The sequence below is a fragment of the Gekko japonicus genome, unplaced genomic scaffold, assembly GCF_001447785.1.
Source record: "Gekko japonicus isolate JY-2015 unplaced genomic scaffold, Gekko_japonicus_V1.1 scaffold1718, whole genome shotgun sequence".
Classification (NCBI taxonomy): Eukaryota; Metazoa; Chordata; class Lepidosauria; order Squamata; family Gekkonidae; genus Gekko; species Gekko japonicus.
In genome coordinates this window covers 205380-219524 of record NW_015165294.1, presented here as the reverse complement: position 1 = coordinate 219524, position 14145 = coordinate 205380, and the positions used below count along the sequence as shown (strand labels likewise).

General features: G+C 46.7%; 1 protein-coding gene across 1 annotated transcript in view; it reads right to left on the bottom strand.

Annotated features, from left to right (window-relative positions):
- Positions 1–229, bottom strand: part of NELL2 (neural EGFL like 2) — a gene marked incomplete at its 3' end in the record, with an annotated part of 165179 nt that extends 164950 nt beyond the window's left edge. Inside the window, exon 1 of the mRNA XM_015410366.1 lies at positions 175–229. Within this exon, the coding sequence (XP_015265852.1) occupies positions 175–229 (55 nt within the window). The remainder of the gene's footprint in view (positions 1–174) is intronic.
- Between the last annotated feature and the right edge of the window lie 13916 nt (positions 230–14145).

Below are 14145 nucleotides of genomic sequence, written 5' to 3'. Positions count from 1 at the left end.
GTCACCAAATTCCCCACCTGGGAAATACGCCTCAGGAGAGATGCGCCGGCTCCTTCCATCCCCAAAGCTGCCCCTGGAAACGAAGATCGATCGCAGGGAGGGCTTTTCTTTCCAGGTCTTCGGTCTGCATTTGGCCGGGGGGGGGGCGTTCTTTCTTGGCGATCCCGCACTTACCTGAAGCCAGACTGAAGAGTAAGCACAAGGCGCTTAAGCAGACCCGGGGCTCCATAGCGCAAGACGAGATGGGCGATCAGTCCATAATCTTCATCTGGGGGATATGAATAGCGATTCGAATCCGGGATGGGAGAGAAAGCGTCCTCGAAACCCCCCCGTCGGATCCTCTCGGCCTCAGCAGCACGCCGGGCTCCAGCAGGCGAGGGGGCGAGTGGGACTCGCCGAAGCCCGCAGCATCCTCCGTGAGGGCTCAGCGAACAGCAGCCCGAAGCGAGCGAGCGAGCGAGCTGTGCCGGGAAACCGCCCGGAATGGCGCCAAGAGGAAGGCAACGCGCGCGGGGCGGGGGAGCCGGCAGCTCCTCGGCCCGAACCTGTTGGCAGCAGGCGGAGACAATGGAGGGAGGGCGAGAGCCGCAACTGCTTCTGCGAGGAAGGAAGAGGGGCGCGCCAGTCCTTGGCTGGCTCCCCCTCCGGGCTCCGTCTCCAAGCCTAGCCGCCGTTACCAGGAGCGGCACCAGCAGCTGGAGCTCGAGGCTGCCTGGCTGCTCCTCACCACCACCACCAGCAGCAGCATCAAAAGAGGCAGCAGGGAAGTCGACGGCTCTGAGGCGGGGGCGGGCGGGGGCCAATGATGACAGGCCGGTGGGCGGGAGGGAGGCTCCTTCGGCAGGCAAGGCGCCCGCCCTCCTCTAGCGGCGCGCGTGCCTCGAGGCGGCTCCTCCAGCCGGGAGCGCAACAAGAGACCGACGACTTGCGCGGGGCCTCCCCTCGCGGCGTTACTTTCTGCGCCGACGGGAGCCCTGCCCAGAAAGTCGGCAGGCGCGCGCTCACACCTCGGGCCCTCGCCTGCCTCCGCCCAAGTGCGCGGGAACTAGTGGCCGCCGGTGGGGTTGGGGCCAGAGGCACCGGGTGTTCTGTTCATAGGGTCTTGACCCCTGGCGAATCCCGCCCCGAGACAAGAGAGCGGCTCAGCCGGTCGTGACCGAGGGAGCGAGCGCGCGCCCGGATCCTCGTCTATTCTCAGGAAGATCTCGCCGGGGATTAGCTTCCCTTCGAGCCTGCCAAGTAAACAAGTACCTCAGAGCCCGCCCGGGATGGCCGCACGCTCGGTGGAATTCACGCCGGCATGTTCGTCACGTGCGGCTCTGAATGTCAAGATTTCCACCGCTGAAAACCTGATCTGTGTCATGCACACGTTTGTCCGCCAGTCGTCAAAAGGCAAGCTTTCCCCCTTTCTTTTCTTTTTTAATGCATGGGGAAGTGCCACGGCGGTCTTTCGCGCGTTCGAGGTCCACCACGTGCCTCGCTGGCACTCCGAGGTCAGTACAGAGCATGGGGTAAGTCTCTGTCTCCTTTCTCCGATCTCGCCGGCCTCCAGAGAACGCCCGGAAGCGGGTCCGACTAGTCAGGGGAAGAGACAATCGCGTGGAGGACCCATGGCCAACAAATCTGGGACGATGAGAAAAGCGACGTCGGGGTTAAAATGCTGGGTCGAGCTGTGGCATTTCTTGTGAAAACTCCAGCGCGGGCAGAACTAATCGATGCCTTGCCTTGTGCTTTCCACTTGCGAGGAAAGAGGGGCGTGGGACGCCTTTCCTTGTGTCGGGGGAGTCCCAAATCCCAAAGCTGAGGAAACCTCAGGGGAACAGGACCTTTGCCGTGCTGCCCGCCGTGGGGAAGAAGAGAAGCCACCAAAGCGCCCCTTCCTCGCCCACAGCTCAGCAGGGCGCGGGGACTGGGGGACGCCCTTGGAATTTTCGCGCCCAAGTAGGGGAGTTCTGCAACCGCCTCCTGACTCTCAACGCTGGGCCGGGGAGGGGAGAGCGCACGAAGGATGGAAGGTCGACGGTCTGATTTACCAGGGGGAGAGATGGACTGTGCCACTGCCGACTGCAGGTAGTTTCAAATGCAGAGAGCGTCTCCTTCTTCTTACTTGTTGTGGTGGAACTTTCTGACATAGGGGAGTCTTCCAACATATCATGCTCCTCTTGCAGCTTGAAGTTGTATGGCCCGTTCTGCCGCCTCAGTCCTTTACCACTTCCTTTTCTTGCCTGGGGAAATCAAGCCACAGGTATTCCACTGAGCAAAGGCAAGCCTTGGGCACATCCCAGCTCACCGAACCTTCCTGCTTCCCTCCCTGCCTCATGCTAGACTAAATGGTGGAAGAGGAAAGAATAACTTTGCTGCTGCTCTGTGTCTGAGGAAGCATGCGTGGGCAGGAAAGCTTATACCTTGAATAAAACTTTGTTGGTCTTAAAGGTGCCACTGGACTCAAACTTCGTTCTGCTGCTGCTGCTGCTGCTTGTCCTCCTCAAAGGGACAAAAGCTTTGAATAGGCCCTGCACAAAGATGCCCCCTTGGCAATGCCTTTGATTGTGGAACACCCACTCAACAATTCCTTAAGGGAGATAGTTCAAAGGATATGATGCTTCTTGCAGAAGACCTTCAAGGGCTCATCTCCCAACAGAGAAAGGAACCCTTTTAAGGCTCTGGACTGCAGCTGAATGCTGGATTAATGTGGGCCAGATTGTGTGAGGAAGGTACTCACATGCTCTTTTGCAGTCGAAGCATAGGACATCTATATAATGGGTCTACACTCAAATCCTTGATCAAACACTAGAGAAATGGTACAACTGTGATTAAATATTAAGGTATCATTTAAAGATGTTCATCAAAATCAGAAGCATGAAGTAATGTGAATTTGGTTCTGGAATGGAAAAGGTCAGCAGTCGGATACACCATGGAGAGAAAAGTGTTTCTGAAAAGTTGCAGAAGGGCTTTACTAGGAAATAGCCAAAAATGTTGTATTAATGAGGAGGATGGAAGATGGCTCATTTTATGGGAGGTTCTTTAGATAATCAGTTATGACACTATTGTTATTTTTAATTAACTGTCTTTACATTGTTTTTCTACATCTCTGATAAAATTGTGAAGAGTATAAATAAAGTAAGAAGAGAAGAAGAGATTGGATTTATACCCCGCCTTTCACTACCCAAAGGTTTCTCAGAGCAGCTTACAAAGTCCTTTCCCTTCCCCTCCCCACAAAAGACACCCTGTGATGTAGGTGGGGCTGAGAGAGCTCTTATCAGAACTACAGCTTGCCCAAGATCATCCAGCCAGGTGCAAATGGAGGAGTGGGGAATCAAACCCGGTTCTCCCAGATTAGAGTCCGTGCACTTAACCACTACACCAAACTGGCCATTGGAGTTAGAGGATTTATCTTTTGGTCACCAGTGTAGGTGAAGGCAGATATGAGCGCTGGCATTTTGCTCTTTAAATACTTTCCTCAGTGATTAATTTATACACAGCATGGCTGATTTCCCATTTCTTAAAAAAAGTGAAGTGCTTTGCAGAATGAGGTTGTTGAATAACATGTTCCTGGAAATTATTTGTTTTCAGACCTGTCATTTTATCCCACTGCACAAAAGTATTCATTTTTAGTAAATTCTCCTTTAATTTACTGTTGGATTGTTCTACTCTGCCACTTAATTTGCTTCACCTGTTGTGAACCAATGTCATAATATTTAACTAAAAGACAACTATCATTGGAACATATAATTTTCTGTTGGCTGGATTGAAATTAAACATGCATCTAAATATAACAGGGGGGGAAACTGGTTCTGTACAGTCTTAACTTTTAAAGTGACATAGTAATCACTGTAGTGAAATTAACACACATGTTCCGCATCTGCCAGTATTGCTACCACCTGACTTGATAAGGAGGCAGCTGTTAAGTGGGCTATCAAGGGCATAATTATTTTCCCCCTTTTATTGTTTACACAGCATGTTGAATGAAAAGGCAAAGAAACTCCAAAAATCTGAAATGCAGATTCTGTAATAGGAACTACAGAATTCACTCAGTTCCTTATGCCTTTTGGTTTGGAATAAAGCCCTTGAGACAGTTTACAAACTTAAAATAATAGGCAATGCAGCCTCTAAAACAATCAATAGGATGAAACAATACTAAATAACAACAAAATCAAACCAGAAACCCTCAGTATAGAAACTACTTTTTCAAAACAGGGCTTTATTTAAGTTTTATTTATTTATTGTAGTGTCTGAGAGAAAACATGACATTGTGCTCTTCCTTCTGCTGCCAATGGATCGTTCTGACGGTAGGCTTCCAGAGTATTAATATTTTTTATCTGCTGTAAAGATATAATCAGTACATATTCTAATACACAAATTGGGCAACTATTTCATAGGTATTTTCAGTACAAAAATTCAAATAGGCTTGGACATGACTGGATGCTTGATGTCTCTAGACTGTGGAGGCATCTCTAAGGCTGACCATGCTCAATGCTGATGCAATAGCCTTTCCCATTTTAGGTGATGTTTTTCAGATTTTCAAAGGTTTTTTTTCTGTCAAGATGTAGTGTACAAACCAGTGATTCTTTGCAATTCTAGATATTATTAAGACCTCTTATTTTGTAAATAATGACCAGTTTTGCAGACTAAATTCTGATAAAAATCCAGATTTGTTCACTGCATTTGTACCACTGAAAGAAACTATTTATTTACTTCATATTGGTTATCTTGATTTATACCTTACTTTTCACCCTAGTGAGGACCCAAAGTCCCTTACAGCATTCTCTTTTACTCCATTTTATCCATAAATGGTACATTGATTAGTTGTTTGCACCTGTATCTTCTGGACCAAAATTGGAAGACAGACATACAATAGCAACATCGTGTATGTATGCATCTGACTATGACACAAGGCTAGACTCCAGGAGGCTTCATAACAGGCCCATAGCCAGGAATTACTGGGGGGGGGGGTTTACTGGGCACTGTCTAATTCAACTAAATGTAATTAAATTAACTTATGTGGTCCAGCTAGGCTGGGATGCCCAGAGACACTGAGATTAATTAGCTGCCCATTCTCGCCATCCTTCTTCTCCGAGGGTGGCTCACCATACTGCCTGACTTCTCTCATGGGGAAGCAGGCAGTGGCCACCCCCTGGCCGACAGAGACTCAAAGCAGCATGAGTCAACCAGGCCTTGCTTCGGGATGACGGCAAGGGAGGGGCTCTGGAGACACTGACAAGGCATTGCTTGGGTGGGGATGCAGCTAGATACCTGAGAACCCAGACAGCCCGGCAAAGTGTGTGAGGGAAAGTGTGCTGATATGGGGGCAGGGGAGCATACGCAGTGCCCAAAGAAAGCCTGGGCACACAGATCACCAGCTAGGCTCTGACTCCTGAACCTTTGAGACCCCCCACCGGTCATGAGAAGGGAGGCACCAATGCCAGTCCAGCAGTAGCCAGTTAGCTCTGTCACTTGGACAGCCAGCCGGAGGCGACAATGGGAGGCCTCAGGATTTGCCACCTAAAAGCCTCCCCTTCACAAGGCCTGTGCACCTGTCACCTGGCTAAGCTCCAGGTGGACCAGGCCACGGAGCTGGCCCTTGAGCCTCTCCACTCATCTGAGCATGCTGTCTGCCACAGTCCCATAGCTCGCTATTCCTGGCAGGTGCCTGTGGTGGCTCAGAGCTGGGACTACGTTTTGAAGACCCAGGGAGTGCCTAGGAAGTGGTAGAGATCCCCTTTCCCCCCAGGGATATCCAATGCACGGCGTCTTGTAGAGAGAGTTTGCAGCAGCCCCACATATTGCCAAAGAGTGGGGGAGGGGCTAGGCTGAAAGGAAGTTTTGGGGCCTTGGCAGGAAGTCAGGGGTCGGGCCCCAAAATGCCCCACTGTAGCTATGGGCCTGCCTCATAAACATTCCTATTCCTTGGGTCAATTGATTTTTACTGTAACACTCCTTTTTTGGTCCTACATTAACTTGGTAATTTGTCACTATCGTATCATGAGCCTGTATGTACAAATATTGCTTGACCACTGAAGAAGGCCTGTTAGGGCCTAAACGCATCAGGTCACAATAGTTCCTACTTGTGTACATTGAATACTTTTATTCTGTACTGAGGCTACAATTGGGCCTACAAATGTTTTTAACCATTTGGTAATAAATAATTTGATAATAAATAAATAGGGGCGGCGGTGGCTCAGGGATTAAGACGCTGAACTGCAGACCGGAAGATCCGTAGTTCAGCAGTTTGAGACCTGAGTGCTGCATGATGGAGTGACAAGTGATGGAGTGATGGAGCCTCTGGTCCCAGCTCCTGCCAACCTAGCAGAAATTGTAAGTAGATAAATAGGTACCGCTTTGGTGGGAAGGTAACAGCATTCCGTGCACCTCAGCATATAGTCATGCCGGCCACATGACCACGGAAATGTCTTCGGACAGCACTGGCTCTTCGGCTTGGAAATTGAGATGAGCACCACACCTTAGAGTTGGATTCAACTAGCTTTCAAGCAAGGGAAACCTTTACCTTTTTAATATATACATGTTTGTTTTTTTATATATAATATGCAGGTTATACAGAATGCAGATTGGAACCTGGGTCTGCCAAATCCTAGTCTGAAACTCTTCCACCATACCATAGTGGCTGTTTTATTATGTCAGGGGCTAGCCACATGGAACATATGTTGCCCATTTTGAAACTGCTTAGTTTGCTGCCAGTCTATTTCTGAGTTCAGTTCAAGGTGCTGGTTATAACCTTTAAGGCCCATCATGACCTAGGACCCACATATTTGAAGGATTGTCTCCTTCCATCTGTCCCTGTGTGCCAACTATGGTCATCAGGCAGCCATCCTTTGGCTATTCTACCACCTAGGGTGATCTGTCTGGGATTGAACAGAGCCCAGGCTTTTCCCCTTCTGGCTCCAGCTCTGTGGAATGGGCTTCTTGAAGAAGTGAGAGGAGACCCCTCCTTTGAGATTTTTAGGAGGGACTCCAAGGCCTGCCTGTTTGCCAGGGCTTTTAAGGGGATTTGAATGGCAGACATCACTTCAGGGAGGGGGGAGGAATTTGGGGCTTGCTATTTTATCTTTGGTTTTAGCTAGGGATGTTTTAATTATTATTGTAAGTCACCTTGAGCCGAGAGAAAAGGTGGGATATAAATGTTTTAATAAATAATGTGCAATCATAGAGTAGGACTAGGTATCCTTCAAATAAATATGCCTCCTAACTTTACCCTCTGTTCAAATGTATGTGAAAAACTCCACAGACTTCCATATAAACATGACAAATTTAATGTGGGCACTTGATACAGTCCTGTATAAGTCAAGCAAACAAGATATCAGTGAAAATATAGTTAACTTTCTTTTGATTCATCCATTTTATGAAATAATTTTCACCTAAAGCAGTAGGAGTTATTTTTATGTAATGAGTTTTAAGATTGAGGAGAATCCTAAACTTGTAATTAAATGTTACAGAGTGGAAGAGATTTTCTAGATGGAGTAAATGTCAGGATAAACCTTGATACAAAACAAAGTGCTTCCAAACACAAAGAATTATTACAGTCTTTAGTTGAAAAGGGCTGATAACACACTCCAAAGACACCATATTCCTTAATATCAATATGAAAACAGGAAAAGCAGTCTTAAAACAAACAGATGATAACTTCCATTGCATTAAGCAAAGACTGCATCCCTTTCTGCAGCTTAACTCAGTCTATTTATTTTTAAAGCAACCATAAATATTTTATTTGCTGTAGTTCTAGACATGCATTTTTTACCCTGAACCTGGATACTCGAAGTATTTTTAAGTAATACAAATCATTGACCTACTTACAAAAACACCATTGATGTTCTTCATCTGTTTTTTTAAGAGTTTTGTGCTATCTTACAAAGCATACCCATTGTTTCAATGAATTGTCAATACTTAACAATTGTAAAACTACCTGCGTTGCTGATTAAAGCCATACCAGTAATGCATTCGTGTTTTCCAAATGCTGTTACACATAAACATGCTCTGTATCAATTCATAATGCTATAGACCATGTCTTAGAGAAATGGCTTCTCAATTTTTGTGTACATTTGATGTTTATGATAACATTGGCCTTCATCAGAGGAATAATTCAGGAATATTGAAACATGAAGACTTACAGAGTGGGGCTTATACAACCTCCTATTTCCACCTGGAAAATCTCCCTTGGTAGAAAACTATCACAGATGAAGAACTGTGAAATCCTTCTGTAGTGTAGACATCTCAAATGAGAGTAAAGTGAGGCTACAAGGCTATTTTCACCTGTTCCTAATGTCACACCTACAAAGGATCAAATCCCAGTGGCACTTAACAGATGTCTCGATAAACTCTGTAACATGTACAGTCTGATCCTAAACACAATTACTTGGAAGTGAGCCCTGCTGAGTGAGATGCCTACTCAGTCTTTAATGATGTCCTCTCACTCTTTGATTTCCCATGTTAGCTAATTTGCTTGACCCCGGAGCAGCTCCTCTTCTTAAATGCCATCCCCCCTTCCCTGTTGTCCTCTTTGTTTAATCTCATTTGCTATCTTCCCTACTTTTCTTATTCCCTAGTGGTTTCTTGACTAGAGGTAATATTGAACCATCCCATTTTTGAAAGGTTTTGTTTTCTTTCACATATGCAGTGGTGCTATATTACTTCAGTACTGAACACCTTTACTTGAGCAGGTCCCATTGAACTCAGCAGGACTTTTTTCCCTGTCAAAACACAGTTAAGATTCTGCTATACACATAAAAGAGGGAAATTTTTTAGTAATTCTCATGGAATCAAGCATGAAGACTGGCATCTTGATTATGATAGATACATATTCCTATGCCCAGTGGATGAGGGAGTAAAATAGCACTGTGGGATTGTTCCACTTAAGACCGCAGATCCTTCATGTGTTTTGGGTGTGTGTGTATGTGTGTGTATTCCTTGTTCAGATAAACTGATTTGTCAAGCAGAAAACAGGGCCAGAAGACTTTTCCTGGACATTCAGTTTTTAGTGTTTAGAAGGGAGAGGGATGTGCATGTGCGAGAGTCTCTGTGTGTGCCAGGTTTTGTAAAATGGCAGAGCATTCAAGCTGCAATCTGAACTGATACAGTTCAGCTAGTTACTAGGATAAAGCTATACATAACTTTAGGACAGAGGTGCCAGACTGATATCTTTATCTCTCAAAGGACTGTTAGTCCATTATAAAAACTAAGTTAAATACCATGTAGTCTTCAGCACTCTCTGAAGTTGTACAGTACAGAAGCAAGTGCACCTTCCCATGTACTGTTTATGAGAACTAGCAGGGTAGGGTTAGCACACAGAATAGTGTGTGCCAACAGATAGATGCAAGCATGATGGGAGTGACAATACCAACCTAGTAGGGTTTGGGCTAATACATTACAAATGGAGACAGTCATTTTTATGAAAGTTGAAGATGGAATAAGAGAACCATCATTGTCCATGATGTGCATTCTGCTCTTTTTGGTCTCATTTTCAGCTCTGGTTAAAATCCTACAAAGCTGATTGACAGTTGACCAGAGATGATAATGAGTAAATGCACAAAAAACATGGGCAATGGGTATTATCATACTGCCTTTGGTTCTCCAGAAACAGCTGTTGTCCATTTCCAGCCTTTGCAATATAACTTGGCTATTCATAGTGGTCTAGATATTCACAAGATGGCACACAGGTGAGTCTTGTCTTTGTCATTTCTTAATCATATAAGCATTCCGTGCAACATCACTGTGGTGGCAGTGGCTGTTGCATCTGGGCCAAATCACACTGATACATGATTTAACACATCAGCTCAGTAGCCATTCCACCTCATTCATTACTTCAGTGGCCCAGTGGTAGCGAGGCTTCTTTGCATTAATTGCTGATGAAACAAAGGACAAAGGTATACAGCAGGGGTGGCCAAACTTGCTTAATGTAAGAACCACATAGAATAAATGTCAGATGGTTGAGAGCCACAAGACGTGAACAAATATTACACACGTTTTTATTGGGAAATATGCAAATTTGCCTTTTTATTAACATTAAATGAGACTGCCAAAAATAAAAACAAAAGGGGTAAAACCAGATCTTGATAATTATATTTATTTGTCCAATGATATTTGTTTGCTAATGATATTTATTAGTCTAAGAGGGAGGAAGGAAGGAAAGGATGGGGAGAAAGAGAGAAACAGAAAGAAAGCAAATAGATGGGGGAGGGAAGAGGAGGAAGGGCGGGAGAGAGAGAAAGAAAGATGAAAAGAAAGAAAATAAAGTTGCAGTTTTTCTCTGCCCCCTCAAGCCTACCCAGGGAGGGGAACACTGGCTGGGAAAGGGAAGTCCGATTGGGGAGGCATGCCTCCCCTTCACTTCTCCAGCCGCCCTCCTGGGAGCCGCACAATACGTGTGAAGAGCCACATGCAGCTCTCGAGCCACAGTTTGGCCACCCCTGGTATACAGGAACAAATGTCAGTAGTTCTCTGTTATTGCTACAGTGGCGATATATATGAAAGGTTTGTTGGTTTCCAGCCATGTCATTCCCTGGATGCTCCTTCCCTAGTGAGTTACATAAAGAATACCTTCATATGTTGCAGCATAGATATCAAGCACTGCATAGCACAAACCTATGATGAAGCCAGAGTAATGAGTGGAAAACTAAATGGGGTGTAGGCATTGCTCCTGAAAGAGATGCCACAAGCCATCTATGTTCACTGCTTCCACCACAGGCTGAACTTAGTTATTGTTGATGTGTGTAAGAATATTGATATTGTTGAAAACATCTTTAGTCTTCTCCAACAAATAGGGCTGCCAAGTGGTGGCGGGGGCGGGGAAAACCCCGCTTTGGAGGCCCGATTTCCGCTGCAGCGGAATCAGGCCCCGGGGGGAACTCTGCCACCCAAAGCTGCGTCACCAGAGGTGACACAGCCACGTCGCTCATGTTGGGGGCGTGGCCCAGATCTGGTCCACGTCCCCAACGTGCTCTACGTTGTGCATCACTTCCTGTGACGTTCTGTGCGCGTGCGTGCATGGGCAGCTCCCTGACCGAGGCAACGCTCCCCCGCCGGTGAGTAAAAAAGACTTGGCAACCCTACCAACAAATGTATGTATTTGTATCATGTTCTTATGTGCATTCACATTTCATCGATTTGCAAAGACAAACAGGGGAAAGAACTGTTAAGCTAAAAAGATTATCAGACACTTGGGTGTATCCAATTGCATCATGGTTAGCTGTTAAATCTACACTTCCTGTAATTTTACTGCTTCTGAATATAATCAGTAATGAATCAAATTCTCAAAGAAATGTAGAGTGCTAAATCCTGTCCTTATATATAAAGCCAATTTCGCGTCCAACGTTCGATACGCACCAACTGTGGTTGGCTGCAAGAACTGCCAGACAGAAGACGCTGGCTGGGTTGGCTGGCTGCTTTGCGGAGTCCTGCCCACGTCAGCCCTGGCCAGTGTCTTCCGCTCACTGTGCTCTGGTCCTCAGACAGAACCAGACCATCTGCAGGATAGGCGCAGGGACAGGCCCTCAATGCCGAGGCAGGCGAGCCGGGGAGCACTCCAGAGGCCGCGTGGAGACATTTAAATGTCTCCCTGGGGTTTCTCCAGCTGACCGGGGCCCGCAGAGTCGCCGTTTCCCTCTCCCCTCCACCAGTCCTGTACCTTCTCTGGGCCCTGCCAGGCCCACAGTCGCTGCTCCCCTCTTCCCCCCCTCCCACCAGTCCCGCGGCTTCTCTGGGCCCTGCCAGGCCCAGGATAGCCACTTCCTTCCCCCCCCCCGAACTGTCCCCGTGGCTTCCCTGGGCCCTGCTAGGCCCAGGGTCACCGCTTTCTTCTCCCCGGATCCTTGGCTGCGGCTTCTCTGCGCCTCGCCAGGCCCATGGTCGCCGCTTCCTTCTCTCCCCCCCTCCTGAACTGTCCCCGTGGCTTCCCTGGGCCCTGCTAGGCCCAAGGTCCCCCCTTCCTTCCCCCCCCCCCCATCCAGGAGAAGCTTTCACAGCCCCCCACACACACACGCCACTTCTCCTACCTGCCCGGGAAGCCGGATGGACTGGGGAAGCTTTCTTAGGGGCCCCCTGTGCCGCTTCTCCCGCCCGCCTGGTAAGCTGGAGGGACGGGAGAGGCTTTTGCAGGGCCTCCCCGTGCCTCCCCCCCTTCTTCCTTCCTTCCTTCCTTCCTTCCTTCCTTCCTTTCTCTCTCTCTCTCTCCCTCCCCACTTTCTTTCTCTCTCCCCCCTTTCTTTCTTTTTTCTTTTTCTTTCTTTCTTTCTTTCTTTCTCCTTCCTTCCTTCCTTTCTCTCTCTCTCCCCCCACTTACTTTCTTTCGTCCTTTCTCTCTCCCCACCTCTTTCTAACTTTCTTTCTCCCTTCCTTCCTGTCTTTCTGAATTCCTTCCTGTCTTTCTTCCTTCCACCCATCCTTCCTACCTTCCACCCACCCACCCAACCTTTCTAGGGTCCATTGTCTTCATCCACAATGGGCTTTGCTCCCTAGTAATATATATTTCAGCTTTGTGTTTTGCTTGACTCTTTTTAGTGAAGTGCTTCTAGAACTTAAAGTGGTATAAGACTCTTTGCAAAAATCAGATTATGACATGGCTCAAGCTTGTGTTCTAGTTAATCCCTTAATTGATCAATTGCAAGATCTCAGGGATCAGGATGAAAATGTCAGCAAAATTATGGCAGAAGCAGAGGTGTTTGCAGAAGAAAATTCAATCAAAATACAAACTAAAGAGAATACGCTGTATCCACTAAAAATTCTAAAGCTGTGTGATTGAATTAAACACAGAAGAAAGCATCTACCCCTAAAATGACCATGATTTTAAAATTCAGGTGTTTCTTCCTGTTATTGATCACATGAAAATGAACTTAAGAGAAGATTTACGGACAATTGCAATGTTTTAAATGGGGTTAGTGCTTTCAGTCTGAGGTGTTGTTACTGTCTTGATCTGGAAAAACTCAGACCATTTGCTAGACATTAACGTGGTGACATAGATGATTTTGAAGCCGAACTTCCCCAAAGTTTTAGAGAGGAATGAACAAGAAAGCCAAAAAATGGCTCAATAAACCAAATGCTTACTCTTCTTGAAGAACTTAAACTGCCTTTCAGTGTACTCCACAGACTGTGTGCCATAGCCCTCACAATACCTCCATCAAGTGCTGGATGTGAAAGGCCATCTCCATGTCAATTGGAAAAAAATGGCAAAAACTCTTGACCTTGAAACTGTTGCCAATCATTTTGCAGAACTGCATAAAAACTGACACATTCAGCTCCTTTAGAACTGCATACCAACCTTTCTGTCTCAGTACATGACAATCCAAATAACCAGAGGAGGAGGAGGAGGAAGAGATTGGATTTATACCCCGCCCTTCACTCGGAGTCTCAGAGTGGCTTACAAACTCCTTTCCCTTCCCCTCCCCACCCTGTGAAGGTAGGTGGGAGCTGAGAGAGCTCTTTCAAGAACTGCTCTTTCAGAAGCAGCTCTGACAGAAGGTCACCCAGCAGTTGTAAGTGGAGGAGTGGAGAATCAAACCCAGTTCTCCCAGATTAGAGTCCATGCATTTAACCACTACACCAAACTGGCTCTCAAATAGAAGGCTATTTGGGCACACATGATAAAAAACCCGACATGCATTGGGTTTCTTATGTGTACAGGGACCAGGTGTCATAGTTTGCTCCTACTTTCCTTAGAGAGTTCTCCCTGCATTGCTTCAAAAAGTATCCTTTTCCTAGAAAATATTCTATCTGTTTAATGTGCATACCACATAAATGTTTATGTGGCAACTTAAAACTTGTTTGAAAGTCCTTTTCCTTACTGTAAGAACATAAGAGACGCCAATGTTGGATCAGGCCAAAGGCCCATCCAGTCCAACACTCTGTGTCACACAGTGGCCAGAAATACCATTGCCATCAGGAGATCCACCAGTGGGGCCAGGACATTAGAAGCCCTCCCACTTTTGACCCTCCCAAACACCAAGAAGACAGAGCATCACTTGTCCCATAGCCCCTATCTATACCTTGTGGCTAATAGCCACTGATGGACCTCTGCTCCATATGCTTATCTAATTCCCTTTTGAAGCCGTCCATGCTTGTAGCCGCCGCCACCTCCTGTGGCAGTGAATTCCATGTGTTAATCACTCTTTGGGTGAAGAAGTACTTCCCTTTATCCGTTCT